Source organism: Phalacrocorax carbo, chromosome 14, assembly GCF_963921805.1.
Source record: "Phalacrocorax carbo chromosome 14, bPhaCar2.1, whole genome shotgun sequence".
Classification (NCBI taxonomy): domain Eukaryota; kingdom Metazoa; phylum Chordata; class Aves; order Suliformes; family Phalacrocoracidae; genus Phalacrocorax; species Phalacrocorax carbo.
This window is the reverse complement of record NC_087526.1, coordinates 8,913,025-8,940,752: the sequence shown is the minus strand read 5'-3', so window position 1 is coordinate 8,940,752 and position 27,728 is coordinate 8,913,025. Positions and strand designations below refer to the sequence as shown.

At 61.8% G+C, this 27,728-nt stretch overlaps 3 protein-coding genes across 5 annotated transcripts; 1 reads left to right on the top strand and 2 right to left on the bottom strand.

Moving 5' to 3' along the window:
- The first annotated feature begins 407 nt into the window (after positions 1–407).
- FAM110A (family with sequence similarity 110 member A) lies at positions 408–2,394 on the top strand. The gene has a single exon (XM_064465141.1). The coding sequence runs from the start codon at positions 600–602 to the stop codon at positions 1,614–1,616; it is 1,017 nt and encodes a 338-aa protein (XP_064321211.1). The 5' UTR covers positions 408–599; the 3' UTR covers positions 1,617–2,394.
- Positions 2,395–4,688: 2,294 nt separating this feature from the next.
- Positions 4,689–15,472, bottom strand: ANGPT4 (angiopoietin 4). 2 transcript variants are annotated; one of them, XM_064465505.1, is made up of 10 exons: positions 15,455–15,472; positions 14,551–15,087; positions 10,194–10,349; positions 9,827–9,948; positions 9,219–9,451; positions 8,705–8,820; positions 8,127–8,228; positions 7,870–8,036; positions 6,827–6,957; positions 4,689–6,740 (listed from the first exon to the last, which is right to left on the bottom strand). In XM_064465505.1, exons 2-10 carry the CDS (start codon positions 14,872–14,874, stop codon positions 6,580–6,582), a joined length of 1,512 nt encoding a protein of 503 aa, XP_064321575.1. In that variant the 5' UTR covers positions 14,875–15,087; positions 15,455–15,472; the 3' UTR covers positions 4,689–6,579. The 2 variants fall into 2 exon arrangements, with proteins under 2 accessions (XP_064321575.1, XP_064321574.1); XM_064465504.1 differs by lacking the exon at positions 15,455–15,472 and having other exon boundaries at positions 14,551–15,267.
- Positions 15,473–18,035: 2,563 nt separating this feature from the next.
- Positions 18,036–26,235, bottom strand: RSPO4 (R-spondin 4). 2 transcript variants are annotated; one of them, XM_064465140.1, is made up of 5 exons: positions 25,752–26,235; positions 22,085–22,273; positions 21,615–21,758; positions 21,340–21,525; positions 18,036–18,120 (listed from the first exon to the last, which is right to left on the bottom strand). In XM_064465140.1, the coding sequence occupies exons 1-5, from the start codon at positions 25,828–25,830 to the stop codon at positions 18,047–18,049; spliced, it is 672 nt and encodes a 223-aa protein (XP_064321210.1). In that variant the 5' UTR covers positions 25,831–26,235; the 3' UTR covers positions 18,036–18,046. The 2 variants fall into 2 exon arrangements, with proteins under 2 accessions (XP_064321210.1, XP_064321209.1); XM_064465139.1 differs by lacking the exon at positions 18,036–18,120 and having other exon boundaries at positions 21,176–21,525.
- Between the last annotated feature and the right edge of the window lie 1,493 nt (positions 26,236–27,728).

The following is a 27,728-nucleotide window of genomic DNA, read 5'->3' as shown; positions in this document are numbered from 1 at the left end:
CCCCCAAATCCCCCAGCCTGGCAGTCTGGGGGGTGAGTGGGGCAGGGGATACACCCCTGGGAGCAGGTGATGCTCCCCTGGGCACAGGCAATGCACCCCTGGGTGAAGGTGATGCACCACTTGGAGTGGGCGATGCACCCCTGGGCATTGGCGATGTGGGAAGAGCGTCGGTGAGGGGTGCTGGGCAAAACCACCCCTCTCCGCCCCGGCCTCACTCCCTGGGGAGCCCCTCACTGGAGCCGGGGTGCCCTCCCCACCGGCCCCATTGGCCTGGGTGCTGTTTGAAGCAGGCTTGCTCTGCGGATTGGCTGGGGAATGTTTCGGGGAGGCCTCGGCAGTGGGTGGAGGCGTGGTCCCTGCCTTCAAATAGGAAGCCCGGCGTGGCCGGCACAGACAGTGCGGCACCGCACAGCCCCGTGCAGCCTTTGTCTGCCAGTGGGGCTGGAGTGTGAGCAGGGGCCGGGCGGGCAGGCAGCACCCGCCCTCCCGCCGGCCACCACCACCGCCCCTCACTCTGGCCCCTTTTTGCAGCTGACGATCGTAAGCCTCTCACTGCCCGTGGTGGCTGCCCACCCCACACCACAGTGCCGGCACGGAGGATGCCCGTTGAGGCACTGCAAGCCAGCGACGCCATGAAGGGGGTGACGGTGACAGCGCCCTTCACCTCGGCCATGCCCATCCGCATCCTCCGCAAGGGCCCTGCATATTTCCGCCGGTGTGCTGAGCCAGGTGCCGGGAAGCCCAGTGCAGTGGAGAGGCTGGAGGCCGACAAGGCCAAGTATGTGAAGAGCCAGCGGGTAGCCAGCACCAAGCAGGAGCCGGTGAAGCCGCCACTGCTCAAGCAGCCCCTCTTCACGCCGGGTGTGCGCCGGGCTGCTCTCACCCCCAGCCGCAGGGCACTCCCGGGGCCACGCCGTGGCGAGGCTGGCAGCCCGAAGACTTCCCTTGACCTGGAGATCCTCAACAACCTCATCAACCTCTGCGACAGCCCCTTCCCCAAGGCAGAGAGCCCGCTGGGCCGGGAGTGCAAGTGGAGGACGGAGGCACCGGCAGCGCTGGGCGGCGGGGTGGAGAGTGCTGGCAAGCCACCAGAGAACTCTGCTGCTGCCAAGCCCCCCGGCAGCATGGCCGTGCGGAGGGTGGATGTCCATCCCTGCGGGGCTCCACGGGGCCTGGTGACACCAGTGCCTGCATCCCCCATCCCGGCTGGGCTGTCTGTGTCCCCGGCACAGAGCTCGCCTTCCCGCCCTGAGAGCACCCGCCGGCAGCCCCTGCTGCATCGCTCCAAGTCGGACCTGAGCGACCGGCTCTCACGGGCCACTGCCGACCTGGAACGCTTCTTCAACTACTGCGGCCTCGACCCTGAGGAGGTGCAGGACATGGGTGCCGAGCGCTTCGCCCGTGCCAGCTCCGACATCGTGTCCCTCAAGTTTCACAGCGTGAGCACAGCCAGCTCGGAGGCCGGCCACTCGCCACCCAGCGCTGCCACGCCGGAGGGGCGGCCAGCTGAGCGCGTCCCCTATGGCATCTCCATCATTGAGCGCAACGCCCGCGTCATCAAGTGGCTGTATGGGCTGCGCCAGGCCAGGGAACCCCAGCAGGTCTCTGATGTGTAGCAGTGCTGTGGTGGTGGCGGGCGCTGGGGATGGGTTGCTCGCAAACAGGCAGTGCTGGACAGGGAGGGAGCGCAGACTGTGCAGGAGCACAGGGACCTCTTGGTGGTGACAGAACCCTTGAACTCAGCCCCCACCTTGCTTCCCTGCCCCTTGTGCCACAGTTGCAGTGGCAGAGCCCCAGTGTGATGGCCAGGCATCCTTCCTGCTGGCTCTGGCTCTCTCAGACCCACATGCTGGCACTGGAGAGCCAGGTTCCCATGAGCCTGTGGGAGGACAGAGGACACATGTCCCTGGGTGTGCGGCCGGTCCCCAACACCCTCCCCTCACTTGCTCCAGCAGAAGCCCATGTGTGGTTGGCCTGCCTGCCCTGCTCCTCACCAGCACCCATGGGTGGGGGTAAGGGGCTGCTGGTCCCTCCCTGCATGGAGCAGGGACACAGCCCCAGGGGAAGGAGCTGCCCCCCTGCCATCTCCACTGAGAGGGCCACGATGCCTGGGGAGGAGGCTGTATCTTGGCAACTCCCATCTTAATGCTGGAGGTCTGGGAGAAGTGGGGTGCTTTGCACCCCAGGGCTGCATGTGTGTGTGTCTGTGAGCACTTGGATCCCCTCATGGGTGCCAGGGGGCACACAGATCTGGGCATGCTGGGCCCTCTTATTTATGAAGATGATGTTTACTGTGGTCTCTCTCTCATTTCTACTGTTTTTCCTGATGTTTGATCTGGACAAAATTTAATAGTAACGACAATGCAGCTGTTTTTATTAAATCTATGTGCTTTGGAGGGTGTGCGCATTTCTGCCTCTCGAGGTGGTGCAGGTCGGGATGGGGCAGGGACCCTCCCGATACCCATGGCTCAGCAGGGTCTGGCAGTGCTGAGCAGCTGGGTGCCGGTGGGAGCGATGGGTACCATGCTGTGGTGTGCCAGCGCAGGGCCTGGCAGGCATAGCAGGGGCAGCGGTCGGGTCCAGCAGGTCCTGGCAGAGCCCCTGCCAGCGGGATTCCCCTCTGTGCTGCAGCCAGCACCGTGCTGACCATGCAGCCCTCCCCTGCCTCCTCGCTCTGCTCCGGCAAAGTGCCATTGAGCTTGGCTGAGTCCCGGCTCCTCTGGGACTGCAAGATGGGGGCGGTGATAGTGGAGACCTCCCAGGCAAGCTAGGGAGGTGCAAGGATGAAAGTCGGTGCAGGGAGTGCTTTGAAGATGAAAAGCACTTTTACGTTATCCCCAGGCAGCTTCATGTAGCATCGTTGTCCCCAGGCACTGAGGGTGCTGTCTGCACTGGTGAGGTCCTCCGGCTCCTCGTGATGCTAGTGCATCCCATGCGGGCAGGTGGCTTCTGGAAAGGTGGCACTACAGCCACCAGTGCCTGCACCCAGGGGACCCCACCTGGACACTGGCCCTGCCACTGCCTCCCTCCAGCTCTAGCTGTGGTTGTGGGGCCGTGGCTGCAAATGCCTCCACACATGCATGGAACCAGCCCGCCTGCCATGGGCACTGATTTGCAAGTGGCACATGTGCAGTGGTGGTGATGGGCCGGGGACAAGGTCCAGCCACCTGCCCTAGGGCTGCATGCTTCATTTTGAAGGGGCCAGAGCTGCTGCCCCAGCCAGCTCTTTCCTCCGGCTCAGCCCCGGCTCAGCAGCTGCTGAATGGGGCAGCACCGGCGCTCCCCTTGACCAGGGCTTCCATCCAGCACTTGAGGTCCACAGAAAAGCCCTCATGGGGATGAAAGATTTCCCATGCCAGCCCGGCTTCTGATGTGCCTGCCCAGAGCCACTGCCCAGGGTGCGGGATCCATCCATCTCCCACTGTGGGACTGGCAGGCCCGGCTGCCTGGGATGTGCCAGTCAGGGTGCAGCGGGCAGGATGTGGGGATGGTGTCTGGCCTGTGAGTCAGGCTGACAAAGTGGTCTGGGGAGGAAGCACACACCCAAGGGATCCTTAATGACAGCATGTGGGGTGTCAGGTGCTTCCCCAGGGAGCTGGAAACCAGGGGGTGACAGGGACCCTGGGCATCTGCTCAGGAACAGGCTTTGCCCGTGGGGAAAGCTCTGCAGGAACTGGATCCCCACTGGTGGCTGGGACCAGCTGTGCTGCTGGATTCCTCAGCCTGGCGTGTCCACAGCTTAATATAATTTGCTGCTATTGCCAAGAGGGTGTGGGGGGCCCGCTGGGCACGGTGCCAAGTAGCCAGTGTGCTCCCCCAGGCACTGCCAGCCTTGGCCTAGTTCTCGCGTCCCGCAACCTGCATGCGTTGGACCTGCCGTGGCTGTGTGGCCGTGTGCTCATGCGTGCACGCGCAGTGGTGTGCATGTGTGTCCAAGTGTGCCTGCATGTCCAAGTGTGCATGCATGTGTGTGTGTGGATGTGTTTATGTGCACACATGTTTGTGTGCATGCGTGTGTACATGCAGATGCACAGACAGGAGGAGCCGTGTTCCCCCGGCAAGAGTCTTCATCTGACCCTGCACTGGTGGGACTGCCTGCATGAAACCCTGGCACAGCTGTGGTGAGGTGACGCGCACACACACCCCTCCTCCCTGGAATGCCCCCTTCGCGTGTCCCTGCTGGGGACAGCAGGACAGCCCCAGCACTCTCTATCATTTTCCCTGGCAGCTGTCTCTCAGCAGCTCCGGTTTCGGTGGGAAGCTGCAGCTGAGCCCTGTTATTTCAGTCTGTTATTTCTAGGGAGAAGGGATGGCTGGGGAGGGTGTCCGTTGCCCTCACCCCTCCACGTGGGGTCTCCCATGGGTGCCCCATGTGCAGGCAGGAGCTGTGGGTAGGCAGGCAGGAGAAAGAGAAAACCGGAAGCACCCCAGTCTGGGGGGCCTGGCCCAACACCCCGGGGCAGGGGCTGCCCCCCGACCTGGCACGCAGCCCCGGGTCCAGGTGCAGCTGCACCGTGCCAGCCGATGGCAGGGCGCAAGGGGCCATGGGGAGTCTGGGGCGGGTCTGGGCCGGAACAGTTGCTGCCTGCAGTGCTGCTCGCTGCTACCAGGGCAAGGCTCCCGGGTGGCCCTCCCACCCTGTATTTTCCATTTTTTAATTATTCCACACAGCCCCACTGATGAGCATCTTCTGGAATTGCCAATTATGACATGTGCTTTAATCACTGTTAATTAGCAAATGCCTCAGGACGGCATTGAGGGCAAGGTGTCGGGAACCTCCTCACTGCTGTGTGTGCAGCTGGTGCTGGTGCCAGCACCCTGCCAGTGGGTCCCCCTGTCCCAACAGGGAGGACAGTGTGTCCCTGCATCCCTTGCCCCATGCCAGGGCACTGGCCCTGTCCCCCAGGAGCTGCAGCGGGGTCCGGGGTTAGGTGGCAGCAAACCCCTGCCTGGGCCTGTTTTCGGGAGGAGGGCACTGGGGTGCCTGGGTGTCACAGAGCTAGGAGGACCCTGGCACCTGCCACTGCTGCTGCCAGTCCACAGGGCTTCCTGGCACCCAGTGGGACAGGTGACCTAGGGACCCAGTGGGGCACCCCGATCCCTGTCCCCCAGGGGTGAGGGTGCTGTGGGCAGCTGCCACCGGGCTGCAGGGGACCTCTAGTGGCAATGGGGCCGGGGGAAACGGAGACAGGGACTGCAGGGGGACAGGGACATCTGCAGAAGGGTGACAGGGACAGGCCTGTGACCAGGTGTGACCAAGCCCTGCCCTCCCGTGGGCTCACCCATGCATGAAGTTGCCTCGGGCTCAGGATCCCCTGGGGATGGCCGGGGTCTGTCTGTCCTACCCTGTCCCACAGCCCTTCTACCCACCCTTTTGTCCTGTTGCTGAAGCAGGGGGACTGGTGCCTGCTGTGGGGTGGTGGGATGCAGGGAACTCCCCCTGCCTGCTCCCACCCCACCAACTCTTGGAAAATAAATACCTCTTAGTGTAAAGATAAAAGTGCCTCCAGCCCAAGCTGCTGCAGGCCAGGGTGGGTGGGCACAGAGCCCTGGTGCTGCTGGCTGGAGACCCAGATGCTTTGCACCCCTCTCTTCCCAGGCTGCTCCCAGAAGTGCCCTCAGTGTGGGTTTGCCATCTCAATGCAACTGCGGGCAGGGGAGCTGGGGGTGCAGAGGGGTCTTGGCCCTTTGCCCCACTCCTCCCCATGTGTCTGACCCCACCATGCATCCCCACTTCCCACTCTCCTTCCCTACCCCAGCTCAGACCCCCAGAAAAGCCACCCCTAAGACCCTTCCCACCACCTTCACCTCCCACCTCCCCCCGCCCCCAGCCCCATCTTAAACTGCAGCCCTCTCCCCACCTATGACTCCTCATCCCCATCCTGCCCAACCTGGGACTCTGCCAGTCCCCTGCCAGCACTGACACTCCCAGCACAGGGCTGTCAGCCATCCCAGCCGGGGAATGGTCCCCGCAAGGTCCCCAAACACTCCCCCTGCTCCTCCCACCCACCCCCAGGGAGTAGAAATGGCCAGTCGGTCCTGCAAGGAGCAGGGCTTGTGCTGCCATGCGTGGGGACAGTGGCTTGGGCCATGCATACAGGAGGGGACAGCCCATGTCCCCCCTGCATGGCCTCATCTGGGCAGGATGGGAAGGAGGGATGGTGCCAAGCCCCTCCACTCACAGGAACCCCCATCCCCACCAGCTACCCTAATCCTATGGGGAAAGTGGGTGGAGGGGGCTTTGCAATGCCCTAAAACATAAAGAAAATGCAAAGTCCCTGCTGTGACTTGGAGCTGGGCAGGGGGTGCTGCAGGGAATTCTGGGGGGTCTTGGACCCCCATCCCTAGGCAAAGGAGGTGGTGTGAGGTTCTGGAGGCCCAGCTTCTTTCTGTGACGTGCAGGACCTCAGAGGATGGAATAAAAAAAAGAGTAAAAAATAATAACTGGGGGAAAAGCTTCCCTGCAGCGGCTGGGAGGGCTCAGTCTCACCCAGCCATCCCTTCTCCCGGCCCCCTCCCGGCTCCCTCCCTCCATGCCAGGTTGGCACCGTTTGTGGTGCTGTTCCGGCTGCCAGTGTGCTAGAAGCTGGCGGGTCGTATCAGCATGCGGGTGCCCTTCAGGGAGTAGCTGGGTCCCTGGAAGTGGTGCCAGCGGATGCCGTTGAGCTTGCGGATGTTGTGCCGGGCTGGGTAGTAGATGCCGTTCAGGTTGGAGAGGCCACAAGCGTCAAACCACCAGCCTGCGAGGAGGGAACAGGGTAGGAGGGTGGCATCCTGGGTGGGCACCCATGGGTGCTGTGTGAGTGCTCCCCCCTGGCTCGCTCACCTCCTGACAGCATCTGGGCGCACTTGCAGAGGCAGTTGTCATTGTCGGCATCACGGGTGCTGAAGTGGGTGCCCTGCAGCGCCATGCCGCTCTGCTGCCCTGCTGTGCCGCTGTAGTCCTGCAGCGAGAGCCTGCCCCCCGGCCCAGCACAGCACGGCCATGGCCACCATCAGTGCTGGCTGGCTGCTGCTGGGGGGGTTCACACAGCCCCTCAGCCCTGCTCGGAGTGGGTCAAAGGCCATGGGATGCCGTGAGCTGAGCAAGGGCCAGCATGGGGGGACGCAGGCAGAGATCCTGCAGCTCCAGCTTGGCCTGGGTCTGCTGGCTTGAAAGGGGTGTCCCTGAGGCCTGAGGTCATGCTATGCTGGTGGCAGAATAGACCCACCCTAAGACCCCTCTGGTCGTCTTTGCTGGCGGTTGGCTTGGTGCATGCATGGGGTACATGGTGCAGGGGATCTCCAGGGTCTGGTCCCATCTCCAGCCCAGCACCAAAGCACCCAGCTGTGCCTGCCACCCCTCCTGCCCATGGCCAGGCTGCTGTTCCGGGGAGCACGCGCTGCCCTTGCAATCTGGCAGCAGGAGCACAGCAACCCTCCCCAGACATGGGTGTAGCATCCTGGGGATGCCTGGCACTCCCAGGAATGCCCAGGCAGCTGCCGCTGTGTCACCCCCATTTGCCCAAGCATTGAGCCACGGGGCAAGTGTCCCAGCTGCCTGCTGGCACTGAGCCCAGCTGCTGGCTGGGATGGGAAATCCCACTGCCTTCATGCAATTTCTTGCATTAAAATCTGATTTGGGTTCTCAAGAGGCAAAGAAGGAGGAGTGGGTGGCACAGCAATGTCCCCAGTGGAGAAGCTATGCCGAGCCATAATCCCACCAGGAAATCCCAGCAAAATCCCATGTGATCTGCACCCTCTGGGGCCACATGCCTCCCTGGCACACAGCAGCCAGCCCTTGCCCTTTGCCACCGCTGCCCGTGGGGCTCGGGGACAGCTGGAGGTAGGGAGGGCTGGGCAGCTGTCCCCATGGTGTCTCTCTCCTACCTGTAAAGTTGCCTCTCGCTTCCCAGATGGAATTTCCCATAGTGGGCATAGACCTGGCTGCCCTCCCAGTCCCGCAGCTCGATGCGCAGGGTGTAGGGTGCCTGGCTTGTCAGGAGGTGCACGGCCTCATTACCCAGCCAGTGCTCGCCCGCTGCGTCCCCGAAGCCCTGGGGGAGCAGGGGGGCGGGTGAATGTGGGGTGCCCAAGGTGCGCCCAGGGTTCACCCAGGGTGTACCCCTTCCCAGCTGGGTGCAGACCTGCTTGTACTCCTTCCAGCTCCTCTGGAAGCTGAGGCTGCCGTTGGTGCGGAGCTGGATGACGGTCCAGCCCCCTCGGTCTGTCTCCATGTCGCAGTATGCCTGCAGTGGGGAGAGCTGGGATGGGCTGCAGGGTGGATGACGAGGGCTGGCTCGGGGTGAGCAGCCGGGTGCATCCCCCACAGACTGGGTAGCTCAGCCTGGGTGCTGCGTGGGTGGTAGAGCTTGCCAAGGGGCTGACAAGCATGCATTGTGCCCAGTGCCTGGCTGGGGGGGTGTCTCCTGCCTCTGTGGCCATGGGCAGGGGGTGGGGCACAGTGCTCACAGGTAGGCTGTGCCTTTAAAATCAATTTTATCCCCCCTACTTTTGGCCCCTCTGCAGGCCCTGGGGCACCTCAGCACCATGGCCAGACGGTGTGGGGAGTACTGCCATGGCAGCAGGGGATGGGATGTGCCCATCCCACAGGGATACCCCCTGTAGTATGTGGCTAACACAGCCAGTACACACCACTGGGTGGCCCTGGGATCAGCAGCACCCCAGGGTGCTGTGGTGGGACCTCTCTCCAGGCTGTGCTCACCTTTTTGGGCTCGCTGAGGTTGGTGATGTGGAGGGTGTAGACCCCACTGGCACGGATGCCCGCCCGGCGCACCTCGGCGCAGTCCTGGAAGAGCTGCTCCTGCCCGGGCAGTGGGCCTGCAGCAGAGGGAATGGTGAGGTGGCAGAAACCCCTCTGGTGCCACAGCCCTGCCTGGTTTTGTCACTCTTCCCCACTCCCTTTGGATGCTTTTGTGCCCATAGATTATTTTTCTTTCTTCCATGTCATCTCCCTGGGGCTGGGTGAAGTGGCAGCTGCGATGTAGCAGGGCCATTGCAAGGCTAAGCCTGGGGGTATGCCATGGGTGGGGACAGAGCTGGGACATGGACCCTCTCCTGGGGGCTTGGAGCTGCTCCTCAGGTGCAATCCAGGGCTCATTTTTGGGGCCCTCATTTTTGTTACCCGTGCCTGAGCTGAGCACAGGGGCCCTTCATCTTCATGGAGGGGACAAGGAGCTCCCCAGCTGCCTGCACCCTGCCTGCGCGCCCCATCTCACCTCTGCCCTGGGAGACAAGGCGCACCAGGCTCTGCACTGACTCGAGGAGCTGGAGCTGCTGATGCTGGAGCAGGCTGGTGTTGGCACTGGCGGCTAGCAGCGACTTCTCCAGCTCCTCAATGGTGCCACTCTGCCGGCTCACCAGGCGCTGCAGCTTCTCCTTCTCCGAGCGGGCCCCTGCGAGTTCCACCTGGTGCTTCGTCTCCATCTCCAGCACTCGCACCTCCAGGATGCTGAAAGGGGGAGGCAGTAGTGACGGGGAGGGGGGAACTGTGCCTGTGCTGAGCAGCTGGGCAGGGAGTGGGCAGCAGAGCAGACCCAGCTCCAGCTGCAGTGCCCCACCACATCTGCAGGGACCCAGAGCTGTCCCTGTCCCCTGCCATACCCACTGGATCGCACCCTGCCTGGCACCTCTGGGATGTGCTTAGCTAGGGGGAATCAAAGCCCAAGGGGCTGTGCTGAAGCTGTGCAATCTCCCAGGGACCCTATCCAGCCCTTGGAGGGATTCAAATCCCGCCAAAGTACAGTTGCACTCCTGGAGCAGGAGAGACTGGCCTGTCCCTGAGGTCCAGGGTCTGTGGGGGTCCCTGGGTCACCCCAGGCCCTACTTGTTCCTGTTTTGCAGCTTGTGGATCTCATTCGTCTGCAGCAGCAGCTGCTTCTCCAGCTTGGTGGTGGACAGGGAGTTCTCCTGCAGCTGCATCTCGATGCGTGATGTCTGGTTCAGCACCTGCCCCAGGAGTGGAGGGGAGCATCGTTGTAAGCAACCAGGGCTACACCACGTCCTCAGTATCACCAGGCTTGCGGCTCCCCAGCACACAACCCCAGTACCTCTGCACACCAGTGCATTAAATCATGCATGACCTTGGGGAATTGACCCACTTTTAGCAACAGAGAAGTCATGTCACCTGCCATGGTCCTGGGGGTGGTGGGGACATAGGGACACGCATGCCATGTGCCCCAGCCACCCCCTACCTGGGCCTCCACGTCGGTGAGCTTGCGGCTCTGCTCGGCGCTCTGGTTGAGGAGGGTGCTGCCAATCTCCAGCATGGTGGCGGTTTGGTTCTGCACTGCCGTCTGCTGCAGCTGCACCATCTCCGGCTTCATGCTTGTCTGGATGTAGCTCTCCAGCTGCGGAAGAGAGTGGGGATGTGGTGGGTCATTCAAAGATGTCGCTGGATCCTCCCCCTTTGCCCTGGCTGAGTCTGACAGTGCCTGGCACAGCCCCCAGGCACATCCCTGGCAGTATTTCAGCATAGCACAGCCCATCTCAGAGCCCTTTGCAGCTTATCAGGAGGACAGAGTGAGCTGCCCACAGGCTGCCCCTTTGGGCACTGGCTGCCAAGATTCCTGGGCTGCGGTGCCAGCTGGTTTCCTCTCGCCGGGACCTGACGCAGGCTTGTGTGTGCCCAGGTCTGCTGGCAAGCTGGGGCAGCTGCCTAGCTAAGGTGCCCTGTGCCCAGCAGCCGGGCAGGGAGCAGCTGGCATCGGCATCAGCTGCCAGTCCCCAGCCATCAGTTTCCCAGGGCTGGGGACATGGATGGTGGGGGCCGCCATCAGCTGGGGAAGGTGGGTGTCCGGTGCCCGGTGCTGCCCCGCCACAGGGAAGCGCTCAGGGCTGGGAAGAAGCCGGCTGCTGACACAGCTGAGATGTCGCTTCCGCTTTCCCAGCCTGTGGGGGAGCTGCCTTTCCCAAAGGCTTTTCTATTTCTGACAGCCCTGCCATGAGGTTCCCATTCAGTCCCTCCCCGGGGCGATGGCCTCGGCAGGGGCATGGTCCCTCTGCAGGGGCCGTGGGGAGCGGAAGGGGCCGTGCTGCCGCCCACGCTGGGGAAGCAGCCCTGCACTGGGCAGCCCCTGAGAGCGGGAGGGGACGGGGGCTGCCCAGCTGCTTCTACCCTATAGATCCCATTGTCCCTGCCCTGCCCAAGTTGTGCTTCCTGCCCGACCACCTCCCAGCCGGTGCAGGCAGGGCCCCACATCCTCGTGTGTCTTTCGGGGTGGTGGACTAGGTGGGACTGCCTGTGGCGGGATGGTGCTCTCCTGGGTGGCATGGTGGGCAGGCAGTGGTGCTGGGATGCTCAGCACAGGAGTGGGGCTGGCAGCAGGCCAGGGCACAGGGCTCTGCTCTGCACTTGTTCGAGCATGATGAAATCTCCCTGGCAGCAGCAGGGCCCCATTTCCTCCTCCCCAGACCAAGGCAGTGGCGAAACTATCACCCCATCACGAGCACCCATGGTGGGCAAGAGGATCCCAGGGCTGGGCATCCTGGTCAGCACTGCCTGCACTCTGCTTCCCTGGGGATTTTCCCTCGCAGGAACATGCTTATGGGGAGGAAGCAGGGAAAGGTCGGAGAGCGGCGTCTGGAAAACATTTCCCCAAGCTGAGTGATTGCTGGAGAGTTTCCCTTTAACCACGTCGTTAATCTTGTTGCTTCACAGGGCTTGGGGAGGCCTTTTCTCCCTCTCAATCTTGTCTTTTTTTTTTTTTTAAATAAACATATCTCTGAGCCCGAGGGCAGTACATACCCATGGAAAAGGTCAGGCTGGCAGAGGGAGAGCTGAGCACAGCCGGAGAAGGAGCCCAGGCTCCTGGCCCCAGCCCCAGCAGCTCCCTGGAAGCAGCTGGGGCTGGAGAGGGGCACAGGAAACCCAAGTGGCACAGGCTTTTGTGCAGGCAGGGAAACCAGGATCATCCCCACTTTGCCATATGGGTGCTGAGGTGAGCTGGGCTCGCCTGGGCTTTAAGGGGTCCCACCAACCTCATTCCTCACCAAGAAGGGCAGAGTGGCTGGGGGGAATACCATGATCCTTCAGGTCACCCCAAAACGCTGCCCTGAAGCAGAACGAGCCCTGGCCACCACCCTGTCCCGGTGCTGGGGACCCGTTGCCTGTGGCAGGATAGTCCTGTGCCACCTTCTTGCAGCTGCATTCGCCCCATCGCCATCCCCATCCAGCCCCAGCATTTCTAAGCATCCACCAAGCACAAGCTGGGGGGTCCCCAGGGCCAGAGGTGGGGGGAAGCCCCGTACACCCATGCCAGAATGAGCAGCACCAACCCCTGTGTCATGGGCACCCCAGAGCTGCCAACCTGCCACTGCCCTGCTGGGGACCCTCTCCCATCCTAAGCACCCCCCCAGACCAGGTGGCTCCATCAGATGTTTGTGTTTGAACTAAAATTAATTCCTCCTGAGATGGGAACAACCAGCGGGATGGCAAGCAGAAGCTACATGCCCCCGTGTGCTGGCTCCTCACCGTGTCCCTGTCCCTCCCTGCCATGGCAGGGGCTGCACATGGGGAGGGTGGACTAGCACCCCAGTGCTGCGGATGGGATTCCTTTGGGAAGCTGGGTGCTGGGGATACCCAAGGGGGCCTGGGGATCCCTGCTGGGTGACAGGGGCTGGGGGACCTGCTGGCCTGCTGGCAGGCCCCCCCAGCCCCCGGCACCCAACAGGGATCCCCAAGCCAGGGCAGAGCAGACAGGGATGCAATGTTGTTTACAATCCATCCCCGAACTCGATGCCTCCTTCAAGCCCTGGTTTGTTTGTTCAGGCCTGGAGTCTGACCAAAACAAGCCTCCCTGGGCAGCTCCAGTTAAATTAGGAAAGCCAAGGAACAACAGAAAAAACCCAGCTAAAATCTGCCTTCGCCGGAGAGGCCATGTTGTGGGATTGGATGGGATGGGCTGCCCAGTGCCTCACTGCCTCCTGCTCTTTGGGGCTGTGGTGTGGGGCATCATTGCCCACAGCTGCCCAGATGTGCAGCCCCACTTTGCCTGCAGCTGCCTGCTCTGGGGCAGGGCCATGTGCACCTGCGGTGGGACCCACAGCCTCCCGCCTTGCTTGGCCATGACCAAAGGCTGCCCTCACCCCAAGAGAAGCTCAGAGCTGGCCTGGGCACACAGGGCACAGGGACTCCAGGGTGCAGGCACCCCAGGGCTGTGCATGCACAGCAGACCCAGCAGGTACCACAGTGATAGAGATTTGCTGCCGACAGCTGGGTGGTGGCTGGCTCTGCCAGTCCCTCTGCGACACCCCAGGCTGGCTTTCATTGGAGTTATGGCTCAGCATTTTCCCAGCTTTTGAGGAGTTTGTCATCTAGGATGGCTGAGGGGACAGCCTTGCACATCCCTGCACCTACCTGTTGCTGCCCCCACTGTCCCCACACAGCCAGTGGCTGGGAGAGGGCCCCCAGGCAGCGTGGCTGGTGCAGGCCACCCCCGGGACCCCCTGCTCGGTGTGTTTGGCCCTGGCCCTCAGGGCTGCATGGGCTCAACATGCACTGTCTCACAGCACCACTAGCCCTGCTCAGCTAGGGGGATCTTCCAGGAAATTGGGTCCTTTTGCACCCGGGCGGGACATGGTGAGGACATGGTGCTGGCAATGCTGCTTGGCTCAAGGGCTGGTGACGGTTGGAGAAAAGCTGTCTGTGCTCTTATCAGTGTGGGCACCTGGGGTCCTGGTGCTGCTGCCTCACTGGAGCATGGGGTTTACAGCCCCCCAGGGAGGTGTCCACTGGGACAAGCCAGCCGGGAGCTATTCCTGGGTCTGACGCAGGCAGCCGCACTCGGCAGATGGGGGTTCCAACAGTGCCTGTGAGCCCTCAGGAAGGAAACGCTGCTTCCTGCCGTGGGTGGTGGGGACAGGGTGAGATGGGGTGGGGGGCACTCCTGTGGGTATGCAGCCCCTCTGGAGCAGCACCCCAATGCCCCCACCCTGCCCCCACCCAGCCACCCACACACTGTGAGACTCAAAGTCTCACCAAGCGCCAGGAACATTTGCAAAGCCCATAAGTGGGAAAAGAATGATGCTGGAGAGGTTTCGGTGGCCCCTGCCCTTATAGCCCTCGCTCTGCTGCCTACCAAAACCCTTCCCAGGATCTTTCCAGCAAGGCTGCATCCTGACCCAGAACAGGGAGTGCTGAGCCCCGGGATGCCTGGCACAGCCAGCCCAGCTGGGACCATGAGGAGCCGTGGCAGGGATGGCAGGGTGATACAGCTGCAGTGACAAGCACCGGTGATCTGCAGCAACCACGAGCTGCAGCACCCACAGCACCCTCAGCACCCATCTCCTCCAAGGAGGCAGTGCCCCGTGCAGATGGGCCAGGACCAGGGCCAGGCTGCAAACCTGCAGGGGAGACACTAACCTGGCTGCAGCACTGCTGCTCGGGTGGGCACAAAACCCCCATGCACCCAGCTCTGCCTCCAACAGCCTGCAGCAGGCAGAGAGCTGGAGCAGGCAGCTGGTACGGGGGATACCATGTGCTTGGATGTTGGAGGCAGACCCCTAGCTGAGCTGCCCCGCTGCCCGTCCCCCCGCTACCCAGCACCCTACCTTCAGCAGCCACTGGGTGCTGTTCTCCAGGATCCTCTCGAGGTGCCGCAGGCGCTGGGCTGCCCCATGGCTGGCATGTGCAGTGCCAGCCGGCGAGTCCCGCTGCAGCAGTGCATTGGCAGGGCCGGGGGCGGCAGGGGCAGGGGGCTGGCAGGGTGATGGGTCAGCCTCGGGCAGCACGAAGGTGTAGCTGCAGTGGCCATGCTGTACCCGGTGGTAACGTCGTCGGCCGCCCCCCTCCAGTGCCCGGCGCTGGGCTCCAGCTGCGCACAGTGCCATCGTGGCACAGGTCAGGGCCACGAGGCTGAGGCTGAGCACCTGCATGGCGCTGGGCTCCCACGGTGCTGGGAGGGGTGTGAGAGTGTGGTGCCACGGCTGGGGATGCGTCGGCACTTCCCAGGCGGCCGCGACGTTGCTTTTTTGCCGGGATGGGTCAGTGGGTGCTCGTCGCCAAGTCGAAACGCTGCAATTTCGGCATTTCCTCCCTCTGAGCCGGCTCTGGCTGCCCTGGCCTTTTATCACCAGGCAGCCGCAGCCCTCGCTGGGGGAGAGGGAAAAAAAAAAAGAAAAACAAAGGAAAAAATCTGTTTAAAAACAATACTTCTATCTTTTTTCTTTCCTCCTAGCCCACTGCGGGGAGATCAAGTTTCACACGTGATCTATAAATTTCTCACACACACACACACACACTCACACACAAAACCCCCGTCCCTCCCCCAGCTACGTGCACCCGCCGCCACCCCAGACCATTCTCTGCGCAGCTCATTGCACCTCCCAGAGTGGGCAGCACCACGGCAGCGCCGCCAGCCAGCAGGGCTGAGCTGCCCCCACCAGCAACAAGCCCTCCCACCCTCTGGCCCCAGCACCAGTGAGTCCCCCCCGATCAGCACCCGCTGAGACCCACTATCCCCAGGACGCCCCCATCCTGGGGAACAGAGCTCCCTCCCTGCGTCCTGGCTATTTATAACGCTGGAGGGAGCCAGGCCTCTGTTTGGCTGCTCCGGCCATGGGACGAGCCTGTGGGGACCAGGACGGGGGATGTGTCCCAGGCGGAGCTTGGCAGGACCTGGCCAGACCCTACACAGGGCTTGGGGTGCCCAGATCCCAGGCAGGATGTCTGCTGGGGGCCGGAACGGCTGTGTGTGATGGGCACCCACCAAAGCTGGGTGTCACCACAGCTGCCAGCCTACATACTGGGTTAGTTCTAGGCTGGTTCCCCTGGGAGGGGACAATCACAGTGGTGGGGACAGGCTGGCATGGGAAAGCGAGCTTCTCTGGGCACGGGGATGCTCACGCCTCAGGAAAGGGTGATTTTTCTCCCAGCATGGGGGGCATGTGTCCCTGCACACCAGGCTGCTTGTACAGCCATGGGGCCAGGGAAGGGACCCCACTGCTGTCCCAGTTACTGTGGGATGGCCAGGGATGCTGTGGGCGCCAGTGGTGGAGCAGCTGGCGGGAGCACTGTCTGTAGCACGGAGTAGTGCTGCCCAGTGAGTGGGTTTCCCCATCCCCCTGAGGGAGATGCCAGAGCTGCCATGGGGCCAGCGTGCTGCGGTTGTGCCTTTGCAGTAACCGGATTGTGCGACTAGACCCAGTTGTCACTGTGAGGGTGTCCCTGGTAGACTCAGTGCTCTCACTGCAATTAGCAACCGGCCCAAGTAGCCCCTCGGTGGCAGAGCTGAGCCCGGGATACCTGCAGGGCAGCAGCCCTGGTGATGCGGCTTGCTGCTTGCTCCAGCTGCTGGCTCAGGCACTGAGCGATGCTGGTGATGCTTTAAATAAAACCTTTAAAATAAAATCTTTCCCCAGACCCCTCAGTGCCTGGGGGCTGGGGTAGGGTGTCCCCCCTCACTGGGAGCCATGCTGTGACGCACAGGTGGCTGCAGGTTATGGGATGGCCCTCCGATGCCAGCAGCTGCCTTTCCCCTCCACTTTGGAGTCTGGGTCTGGCTGCTTGCTGGAAGGGCTTGGAGGGGCACAGCTGCTTTCACACCCCTGGCAGTGCTGTGAACCACAGCAGGGCTGGGGGATGCAGGGGTAATGCTCTGGCCACATCCAGCATGCATGTCACCCTCTGGCAGTGCCTTGTGGAAATGAGGAAAACAGGGAGGCAAGAGGGATGCCGGAGGTTTAATACATTTATTTAACATTAAGCAAACAGAGGAACTGCTGCGCAGCTTCATGCTCCTGGGGCTGGCTCGATGCTGACACCCAGCGCTCTCACCCTGAAGGATCTGTGCAGCCCTCGTGGCCCTGGCAGCCCTGACACCCCACTGCCAGTCCTGGACCTGGCCACCCCCTGCTTGCACTCAGAGCAGGGACAGGGGGCTTTGGCCCTGGGAAACCCCCAAATACAGAGGTTTGTGGCTGGGGTAGCAATTTGAGCAAAACACATATTAAATATGCTGATAGAGCCCTCCATGCCTCATGGATGTACGCCACTTATTTCTGCAGGTGACGTGAGCATGGCAGTCAGCTTGACAGGATAGACTGGCATGGCTGGGCTCAGCACCCCCAGGTCATGCCCGAGGTGATGGCTGGGAGGGGTCTGAGGTGACTGCTCCCAGTGCATCCTGGCTGAGGATGCAGAAGGCAGCAGCATCCCCTGCCCAGACTTGCTCCGGCAGCTGCAGTGCCATGGTGAGCACTTCTGTCCAGGACCAAATGTGGGCACAGCCACGCCAAATTCCTGTGCCCACATCCAGCTGGGGTGCTGGGGAGAGAAGCTCCTCCAGCTTTTCTGCAAGCCTAAGGATGGCAGGATTTGGTCCATGGTTGCACTGGTGAGGATGCTGAGCACTGGGCTGGCATAGTCCCCAGCAGGGTTCCCAGCCTGGGGTCCCACTGCCCTCCAAGCCTCAGGACAGCAGTATTTGGTCCACAGTTGTGTCATTGGGGATGCCAAGCACCAGGTTGGGCTGCCGTGAGTAACAGCATGGTCCCAAGCAGGGTCCCGACACTGGGCATCCTGCCACTCCCTGAGCCAGTGGCTGAGGATGAGGGACCCTATCCGGCACCCAGAGCAGCTTGGTGGTGCACTGTGAACCCCTGTGCAGTTGGGACCCCTTGAGGACAGGGCATCTCCCAGCCCTGGGGGATGGTACCCAGGCAGGCATCATCTTCATCAGTGGGGTCCAACACTGGGACCAACCCCATCCCACCAGGCTGGAGCAAGGGAAGGGACTGAGCAGGCTGGGGGAGAGGGAAAAACAGAAAAATAAAGGAGCCACCCCCTCCCCAAGCCCCAGGGCATTGCTTTGGACACTGCAAATTAGATTTTCTGAAAAGGAAATGTTTTACAGGCCATAAATTGTCTCAAAAGAAAATGGGAGGGGGGGAGAAAATTGTGCAATTTTTTGTGGATGGAAAAACAGGGGTGACGCGGCTGGGGCAGCACGGCGGGAGCCGGTTGGGAGCTCTCCATGCTGCTGGTTGCCGGCACAGAGAGCTCCTGACCGGCTCCCGCTGCGCTGCCTCAGCTCCTGTGCTGGTGCCGCTAGGTACCCGTCTGCGGTTCTGTCTTCGGCTTCTTCTGTCGCTTTTTACCTTTATTTTTGGGTTCAGTTTTCTCTAGAACAGAAAAAGGAGGAGAAAAGGAGGGTTCACTCACATCCAGGCAGCAGGATCCATCCTTAGCCCCATCCATGAAATGCGGATTCCACACCCTCCCCCAGGTGTTAGCGCAGGATCCTCTTCCTGATTTGGAGAACCCCAGAGCCACCCTCCAGGTCACCAAACAGCAGCGAGAGTCTGCAGGGGGTCTGGGTGTGCTGGCAGCATGCGCAGAGGGACACCAATATGTTGCCCCCACAGCTCCCATGGCCAGACCCTAAATCCTGATACCCCCAAAATCTCCAGGAATGGGCTGAAGTCAGCTCAACTAAACTGAGGGGCTGCCTGGAGAGACACCAACTTCCCTCTGAGCAGGGACTGGGGATGCTCCAATGCCATGAATTGCTGCCATGGCCATGCCTGGCTCTGCCGCAGTGGTGGTCTGTGCCTCCCCTCTAGAGAAGATGGCACTGGCTACCACTGTGGGCTTGCAGAGGACCCAGACAGCCCCCAGAAGGATTAGGGCATGGTGGGAAGCGGAGTGGCCTTAGGGTGCATCTGTGCATAGGTGCTAATGATCTCCCTGGGGATGCCCTTCCTGTGCGGAAGGTCCCTGTCCAGGCGGCATAACCCATGCACTGGGAGCCCAGCTGCATCCTGGTAAGGCCAACCCGCTGACAGCCTGCCAGGGACTTGGTGCTGTGTGGTCAGGTGGTTTGGATCCAAATCTCTGTGTGCCCCAAGGGGCTGCCCCAAGCACCCTCCAGCTCCCATCTCCACTGGCAGAGATGATCAGTGCCAAGACAACAAACAGGGATGCAGCATAAGCCCAGCTGTGCCATGGGCTCTGACGGGAAGGGGAGCCCATGCTGGGGAGCAGGTCGGCTGCTGAAAAACCTGGCAGCTTCATCTCTGCTTCTACTCCTGCACCCACCACATGCTCTTCTGACCCCAAGCCAGGTGAAACAGGGGGACCCGGTGCTGCTCTCCCTGCACAGCCCCTGTGTGAAGGGCATGGGGACTAGAACCGGCTGGTGCTGCATGTGCCAGTGCTGTTGTGGCTGATCCTTTCCAAGGGCTCCAGCTCTTTTCCTGCCCGGCTGTTTTTCGGCTCTGATCTCCCAGACAGTTGCCACCCACAAAGGAGAGGGCACAGCACGAACACCAAGTGTCTGGAGACTGTGGCAGACACACAAGGCAGATTTACAGCAGCGTGAGGGGTTTTGTGCCCTGGCCAAGCGCAGATGCTTCTCTCTTCCAGCTGCCCAGAGATGGCTCAGAAGTGGTGGCACAAATCTCTCATCACACGGTTGGGTCCACTGCCTTCCCCAGCTTGCTGGGGCTGGGGGTGTCTCGGCTGCATCAAGTGAACTCGCTGTCCTCCTCCAGCATCTGGATCCCATAACCCAGCACTTGGCCAGGCGGGCAGGAGCCTGGGAGCGAGGGCAGATGCACGCTTTGCCGCAACGGGGACACCAAGCAGCCTGCCGGGGAGCTGGCGGCCAGGCTGAGCTGCCAGACACAGATGACCTGCCCTCTCCTGCCCACCCGGCCAGGGCAGCAATCAGCCAGGGCTTCTTATGGGGCACTGAAGGGATTTCCTTCTGCCTTCTTGGGGCCAGACTTGTCTCTGGAGCTGATCCCAGCTAGCAGCCTCAAGCAAGGAGCCCTGCCATTCCCTGATTCCATCCCCATGGCCTCAGGGCTCCCAGTGTGCAGAGCCACGAGGCCAAATGCTTCACCAGGGTGCCATTGCCTTCCCAGTCACCCCACAAGATGGGACGCCTCTGAAGTGCCAGCACCACAGTCCCTACCGCCAGGACATGCTATGTATGAGGCAGGGCTGGGCACAGGCACCCACCTGGCACCACGCCACAGGACACCATGCTCCGGAGCAGCCTGTCCTACCACACCAAATTTGCCGCATCAAAATGTCACCAGCTCTCTGGGTTCAGAGTTGGCACAGCCCAGCAGGGAGGCGAACATTCCTGAAATCGATGCCACCTGGCTCCCTGAAACTGTGAGTCGGGGCCCAGGCTGGGATAGAAATCATCTCCTCCATGCTGTCAGCAGGAAAGTATTGTTTATGTTTGATGATGCTGAGATGAAGCTACTCTCCTGGCTCCACAGCCCCAGCCTCAGCATGCATGCCTTCTATTATTGCCCCCGTTTCTCCATCCTTTTTCTTTTCCTCCCCTTGCAGTCCTTTCCTCCGCCGCCCTCAGCCCCCGCCACGCTGGCGGTGCCGGCCGGCACGTCCCACAGCACACAGTGAGTCTGCAGCTCTGAACTGCAAACCTCTGCACTGCTGGGGCCAGGAGCTCAGGCCCTACAGATCAGTATCTCATGCAATCCCCCTTTCTGCCACTTACTAAGTGGAGATTTATTAGAACAGCTTAGGTCCAGCAGATTGCATCCAAGAATGACGTCAGCTGCCTCCCGGTTCCCATTGCCAGCCACATGCCTGTACCCGCACCGCCCGGCCAGACCCCGTGCCAGGTCTGGGTGCTGCGAGAGGATGCGGGGAGCCCCATGCCAGGGAGCCCCCAGTCCAGGGGACACTGTGCTACCATGGTGGGAGGAGGCACAGGAGCAGGGGCAAACATCTGACCAGGCAAGCCATGGAGAAGGACCCTGCCCTGAGGGTGTCTCCCAAAGCTTTGGCAATGAGAAATCCCCTGGGTGATGCCCTCCAACTCCATGAGCACTGATGGCATTTTGGGGGCTTTCAGGTTTTTGCAGGAACCTCCCTCACAGGCCTCAACCCTTGTTATTCACAACTGGGAGGCACAAAGCCATAGCCATGCCTTTGCCTTCGCAAGCATGGCAGGACGGGATCTGGAGCTCGGCAGCCTTGTCCCGCTGCTGTGGCTCACGCCAGTGTCTGTCCCAGCCGGGCGGTGGAAAGGGACGCCGGCCGGTCCCAGGCAGTCTCAGGGGCTGCCGGTCGGAGCAGCCAGCCTGGCACACTGCCTGCGGGGGTCCCCGCCAGCCCCGCAGCCAGCGCCAGCGCCAGGGCTGGAGCTGCTCAGCACATGTGCCTGAGACAGCGGCTTTCTCCAGAACTGCACGGTTACAGCCACCAGCCTCAAAATGCTTGGGAGATGACAGCCAGGCTCGCCAGCCACTGCTGGACTGCTGCCACCACCCCAGTCCCACAGCATGCCTTGGGGCTCACTTTGGAGGGGCAGGAAGCCACCCCCAAGGCCAGGGGATGGCAGGCAGAGCGGTGCTCACCTCCTGGGCAGTGCTTCCTCATGCGGCACTTCCTTGTCTCCAGCAGCTCGGGGCAGGCAGCCCCCTCCTCCCGGGCAGCCCCCAGCACCTCCCGGACCCGTGTCTCCACACCCCACTTGCAGCCGCAGGTCCGGCCCTCATGGGTGCAGGTGCTCCACTGGCTCCAGGGCCCCAGCTCACATGTCTCTGCAGGGGACAGGGGTGCAGGGTGGGGGACAGTGACCATGCAGCACAAGGCATGTCCCCAGGGATCATAGCCATCAGGTGCTGCTTACCTTGGCACTCGCGGGTGTCAGGTTGTGCTGCGGTGCTGGGCGGGCACTGCCGAAAGCACTGGCCTTTGTGCAAGTAAAACTTGTCTTTGCACTTCATGCAGAAGTCTCTGCTGAAGCAGCTCTCGCAGCTGGGTGATCTGCATTCTGCCGGGAAGGAGGGCTGGTCAGCCAGGTGAGCCTGAGGGCTGGCACGTGGCGAGCCTGGAGCCAGCAGCCCTGGTACCCACTGGGGACACAAAGCCCTTTGCAAATCTGCGGGGTCCAGGCTGCAGCTCTGGGCAGAGGAAAAGGGGAGGAAGGCCCATGGCCCAGCTGCCCCCAGCTCTCACTGCTGCCACTGGCTCTGTGCCACCAGGGATGCTGTGGGAAATGCAGCAGTTGCCCTTCCTGCGGTGCTGGTGCCCACAGGGCACAAAGGGGAGGCAGGGGCACTGGGAGGATCAGGGGGCCCTGGCTGGCATGGGACATACTTGTGCATCGGTTGACCTCCAGACCCCGCACACCAAAGTAGCCAGGGGGGCAGGTGTGGACACACATCCCATACTGGCGGATGCCATCCCTCCAGATGAGCAGGAAGAGCCGCTGGTGGCAGGTGATGCAGCCGTTGTCCTCCGAGCACAGGACACAGCCCGTGCAGTTCTCCAGCAGGCCAGCACTCGCTGCAGGGACAAACAATGGAAAGGGGCTGCGGCATGGCTGTGGAACATGTGCATGGCACAGCCAAGGCTCTGGTGAGGGTCCTGGCCCTGTGGTAGCCCCTCTCCAAACCTCGGGGGTGACAGCACTGTTCCTATCTCCCTGCAGACACCTCCCCACCTCCATCCACTCCCCAAAATCCCCTCTCTCCCCAGGCTGGCAGATTCGGGGATGTGCAGACCCATCGCTCCCCGCTACACTCAGCTTGGACATCACTGCCTCCATCATCCCAGGGTGCAGGGCTGAGGGTTCAACCCATGCCCAGCTCTGCCCAAGGGTGCCAGCCTGAGCCCTGTTCCAACGCCAGCCGTGCACATCCTGTGGGAAGCATCCTAGCACCAGCTAAACAACGGCTCAGTCAATGGGTAGAAATACGCTCTGACCTGGATTAATGAGTTAATGCCTGCTAAGTGTCAGGGGACAAACAGCATTTTAGAAACACTCAAGAGGAGCTGAGATAAGGATCTGCCTGGTTGCTCAAGAGCCTCCACTGCCTCCCTGGCTGCCTTTGCAGTGCTCCGGACCAGGGTGATGGCGGCCAGCCCGGAGGTGGGCTCTGTTCCCAGGGACGAGGACAGGGTGCCCACCGCCATCAACCTGCAGCCCCCAGTGGGGCCCACAGAGACCCTGCTGACTGCTGCTACTCCCAAAGCCAGCTCCCTGCACCCAGAGAAATGCAGCCTGGAGAGATGCTTCACACACAGGGGCACTTTGGCAGCTGAGTAGCTGAGGCCCGAGCATTGGGGGCTACCTGTGCCCAATGTCTTTCTGCACTCCCAGGCTGGCTGGGCACTTCTGTAAGGGGCCACCAAGCTCCTGTGTGCAGGTGGCCAATGCCTCTGCTGTGTTGGGAAGCGTTCGCTCAGCTCTGGCACTGTGGGCTCCACCAGGTGCTCCTGAGCAAAGGTTCATGTTGTGCAGCGGTGACAGTGCCAGCAGCGTCAGCGCTGCATGCTCAGGCCCCAGGATCCACCTGCCAGCAGATCTGAGAGCATTAAGATGATTTTTGGGGAAGCGCTAAGAAGGCAGCTGCCCTGGAGAGAGCAGAGCCCAGCACCTGCAGCTGGGACAGGTGGGGGCTGATGTCGCCCACCGGGTCCAAGCCCTTGCAGCTCCAGTCTCCACAGAGCCAAGTGGGTGAGGGCAAGCCAAACGAGCCACGGCACTGGGTGCTGCCCAGCACAGACACAGGTTTCAGTCCCAGGAGTGATCCCTGGCACTGATCCTCTCTGAGCCCCAGAAGCTGACAGCAGAAGGGATCCACAGCTATGGTGGCCAGAGCAGAGGGACTGGTGGAAAGCAGAGGCTCGTGCTGGGGAAGCCGGGGGAGGTGCTGGCAGATGATGCCTTGCAGCCCTGTGTGCTGGTCCCCAGCACAATGTTCCCTCGTGCAAGCTGGTCCCTGGTGTAGTGGTGCCATGTAGCTGTCCCCAAGCTGGCTCATCCTGGTCCCCTCCCTGTGACACAGGGGTTTGGATGACAGCATGGTGCGGCGCGTCTGGGAGGCTTTGTTAGGACTGCATCTGCTGAGAGTGCGCTAACGAAGCACGTTGGATCCATTAAGTTGTTATGGTCTCCGTTACATATTTACCAAACACTGACAACATTTGTGTTCCTGGCTGCAGCTGGAGCAACTTCCCTGGAGACTCAGGGATTTACGAGCCTCTTTCCCTTTTCTAATTCTTTTTGATGATTTTTTTTTTTTTTGCCGCTCTCCCTCCAACCCCCATCTGGGGCAGGGAAGCTGGGGAGCCCTGCGCAGGCTCCGCGGCCTTGTTCCTGTCACTGGCTTTAAAAATAGCCCCATGGTGCGGAGCTGGGGGAAGGCTCGGCTGGCCGGGTCCCACTCCTCCACCCCGTGGGGCTGCCGGCACGGCAGGGCTGCCGGCACGCGCCTCTGCTGCTGGGAGCGATGCCGGAGAGCTGCTGCAGAGTCGGCGGAGGGCTGTGCTGCACAACGGGATGTGGCTCACACCAAAACTATGGGACCAGGGAAATTAGAGACACCTGGTGGGTTTGCCTCCCTCTGCCCAGCAGTGATTGCAGACCCAGAGTGCAGGGCTGAGCTGAGACGGGGGGCACACAGGATACCAGGGTGCCCAGGTGGGTGCTCCCTGCTTGGGCTGTGCCAGACATCAATGTGGTATCAGCCATTGCTGCCAGCCCCAGTCCCAGCTCTGCTGCCGTGGGCTCTGCAGGCACCAGGAGGCTTCTGGGCACTGGGCTGCCCAGACCATCTCTCCATGGCAGTAGGGCATGGCTGTAGGCAGCTCCTGGTGGCAGTGGGGCGACTGTGGGGTGCTGCAGCATCCCTCTTGGCTCCTGGCCCCTGGAGACCTCGCTGGCCCTTCTGGACTGGTTATACAGGGACAGACAACACATGTTCAATGCAGGGAGCTGAGATCAGACACCTGGGTTCTGCCAGGACCTGAGGCCCCTATGCATCCCATAGCATCAGGCCACTTGATATCAAGCATTAGCAGCCAGAGTGCTGGCCCTGTGGCACCCCAAGCCCCTCTTGGTGCCAGGCTGTTTCCAATCAGAGGCATTTCAACTGCCAGCCTGGCCACCCCCATAATCACATGCGCCCACTGACTCTGCACATCTTTAACATGCGACAGCTGCAAGGAAAGCTGTCTGGGCTCCAGCCCCGACCCCTGAGAGCCCTGCTCCTGCCAGGTCCTGTCCCTACCCCAGCAGACAGAAGTTCCAAAACTGACCTGCTCCCGGTGCAGAGCCAGGTGTCAGCCCTGGCCCCACTCCCCACGGCCAGGTGTCACTGCGCGGCACTGCCTGGCAGGGGGACATGCGCTGATGCCCAAGAGGGGTGCAGATACCTCGTCAGAGCCCCAGTGCACGCTCTGCCCTGTGCCTTGGCACCAAACACCAGCTTGGCTGATGCCTCTGCAGAGGGGAAAGATGGGGCAGGGGGACAGTGGCTCTGAGTATCCATCCAGGAGGTTTTACTGCTCATGCACTTAATGTATTAAGTAGAGAAGGGAAATACTGGAAAATCAGCCCGTTCTGCACTATCCCCACTGTGCCTGGCTCTCCTGGGGTTTGCAAAGCTGGTCCCCATTCCAGCCAGCGTCCCCCTGTCCCCTACCAGCCCCAAGGGCAGGGCTGGCATTGGGCAGGCAGTGCTATGGGGCTGACCATTGCCTTCTCCATGCACCTACCCTGAGCCAGCCCCATGCCATGCACCGAGAGGGGAACGCAGCTGGTCTCCAACAGGGCCCAAGGGACTGGCTGAGGAGGATGCTGGTTCCCGGCTCCTTCCAGCCCTGGGTGTAGATCAGTCCCGTTTCACACCTCCTGCCCACTCTGCACAGGCAGCGCAGGCAGCTCCGGCACTGGCAGGGGAGGCAGGGGCCAGCAGTCCCGCATCACAGAGCCACCCCACAGTACCTGAGTGGGACGAGCCGGCCACGCACACCGTACCTTGCTTCTTCCATCGGTTCTGCGTGAGCATTTCCACGGAGCTGATGAATAACAGCAACATGAATATTATCCACAGCATCTGGGCAGGAGTAATTTTGGGCAGGGAAGAAATCAAATCATCCAAGCGGCTGGTGGGTTCGTCTCCTGCCAGAGCCAGCCAGCCAAGGGGCGGTGGGAGGGAGGAGAGCGGCTCTGGGCTCACACCATCCCACCCCGGCGCTGCTGCAGGCACACAGCCACGCTTTAAGGTGGCATGAGCCGGCAAACCCCAGGCAGGCAGGGGCTGTCAGGCCAGGGGAGCGCTCATGGTGTCAGCGAAGTGCCGGCTGCTCCGGGGAGCTCTGCCTTTATAGCCTGTGCCAGCCCCCTCTTCTCACCCCCCCCTTCAAAATAATAATAATACTAAAAAAAATCCCCCAGCAGCAACAAAGCGACTCGCAAACAAATTGGCTGGAGTCCCCCCCGCCAGAGCACTCCAGCCGCCACCTCGGCTGGGAACTGTCCCACTGTCCCGCCGCGGTCCGACTGTCCCGCTGCCATCCCAGCGCCGGGGTCACGGCGAAGCCCCCTGCCATTTGGGGGAAGGTGGAGCTAGGCGGGTGACGCTGCCTGCGCCAGCCCCCCCCCGGGCTCAGCCCCCCGATCCCGGCCCCGGCAGGCCTGGGGGGGCTGGCAGCAGCCCCTGGGCAGGCCGGCTGGCTGGGAGCCGCGGTGGGTCTCCGGCAGCTCCGGCAGCGGCTGCGGATCTGCCCTTGCTGTCCCCAGGATTGCAGCTGACTCTGATTTTCCGAGTGCCTCGTAACTCACCTCCCTCCGAGCTACAGGAGCTGTGCTGAGCCGATCTGAACTGAGCTGAGCTGTGCTGAGCTAAGCTGAGCTGAGCCCAGCTGAGCTGTGCCAATCCGAGCCAAGCTGTGTGAGGCTGAGCTGAGCTGTGCGGAGCCAAGCTAAGCTGTGTCAAGCCAAGCCATGCCACACTAAGCTGAGCTTCACTGAACTGTTCCTGACTCCCATGCAGCCACCCACACCCCTTCCCCCATGCAGTGCTCCCCAAAATGCACCCCAGGGGGTCTTGGTGTGCCCGGAGGGGGGTGCAGGACAGGAGGGGGAAGGGGCTCAGCTGCAAAACCTCACTCAGCAGGTCCCCACAGGTGAGCTATAGGTGCCAGCAATGTGCGTGTCCATCCTGGGAGCTCCATGTGCTCACCCCATTGTACTGGTACATGCTGGCCCCGTGCCAGGAGCCATGCCCTAAAGAAGCCTGGTAACCTCCCTGACCAGGTCTACTGGCCACCAGTGAGAGCCTCGACAACAGCCCTCAGCAGCGCACCCACCCCCAGCATCAGCAAGTGCAAACCAGCACATTATGCCCCTCTCCTCCCCCCAGAGAGGACACAGAGGGGGCTTTTTGGGCACACAGGGCCCCCAGCCCCCTGAGCATCCCTGGGACGGATGCTGACCCATCTGCCCATCCCACACCTCAGCCAGCTGCAGGGCACATGGAAATAGAAGAGCCAAGAATTGGCTCTCATCTTTTGGGGAAAAATCCAGCAATACTTGAGCTGTGCTCAGGTGGCTCTGCCAGCATTCTGTGTCCTCTCTTGCTCCATGGAGCAGTTTGGGCTTGGACCTCAGTGGACCTTGGTCCTTTTGGCCTCCAGTCAAGCAAGGGAGAGTTTCTGTCTGCTTCACTCTTGCAGGGTGCACAGATTTCATTGGGATTTACTGCTGCAGGCAAGGCTGAGGCCAGCCAGAGTGGCCTCATTCCCACCTGGGATGCTCTGGGTCTACTCTACCTGGGAGGGACAAATGGGTTGAGGGACTGCTGAGCACCAGCAAACTCATTGCACAGGGGAGGGTCACCCACAGAGCTGCAGTGGATGTGTCCATCAGTGTCCTGGGCCATCTGACCATGCCCAGGGAAAGCACGTCAGTGTTACTCTCCTCTCTACCCCCATGAACTTCTCCCTCCACCCC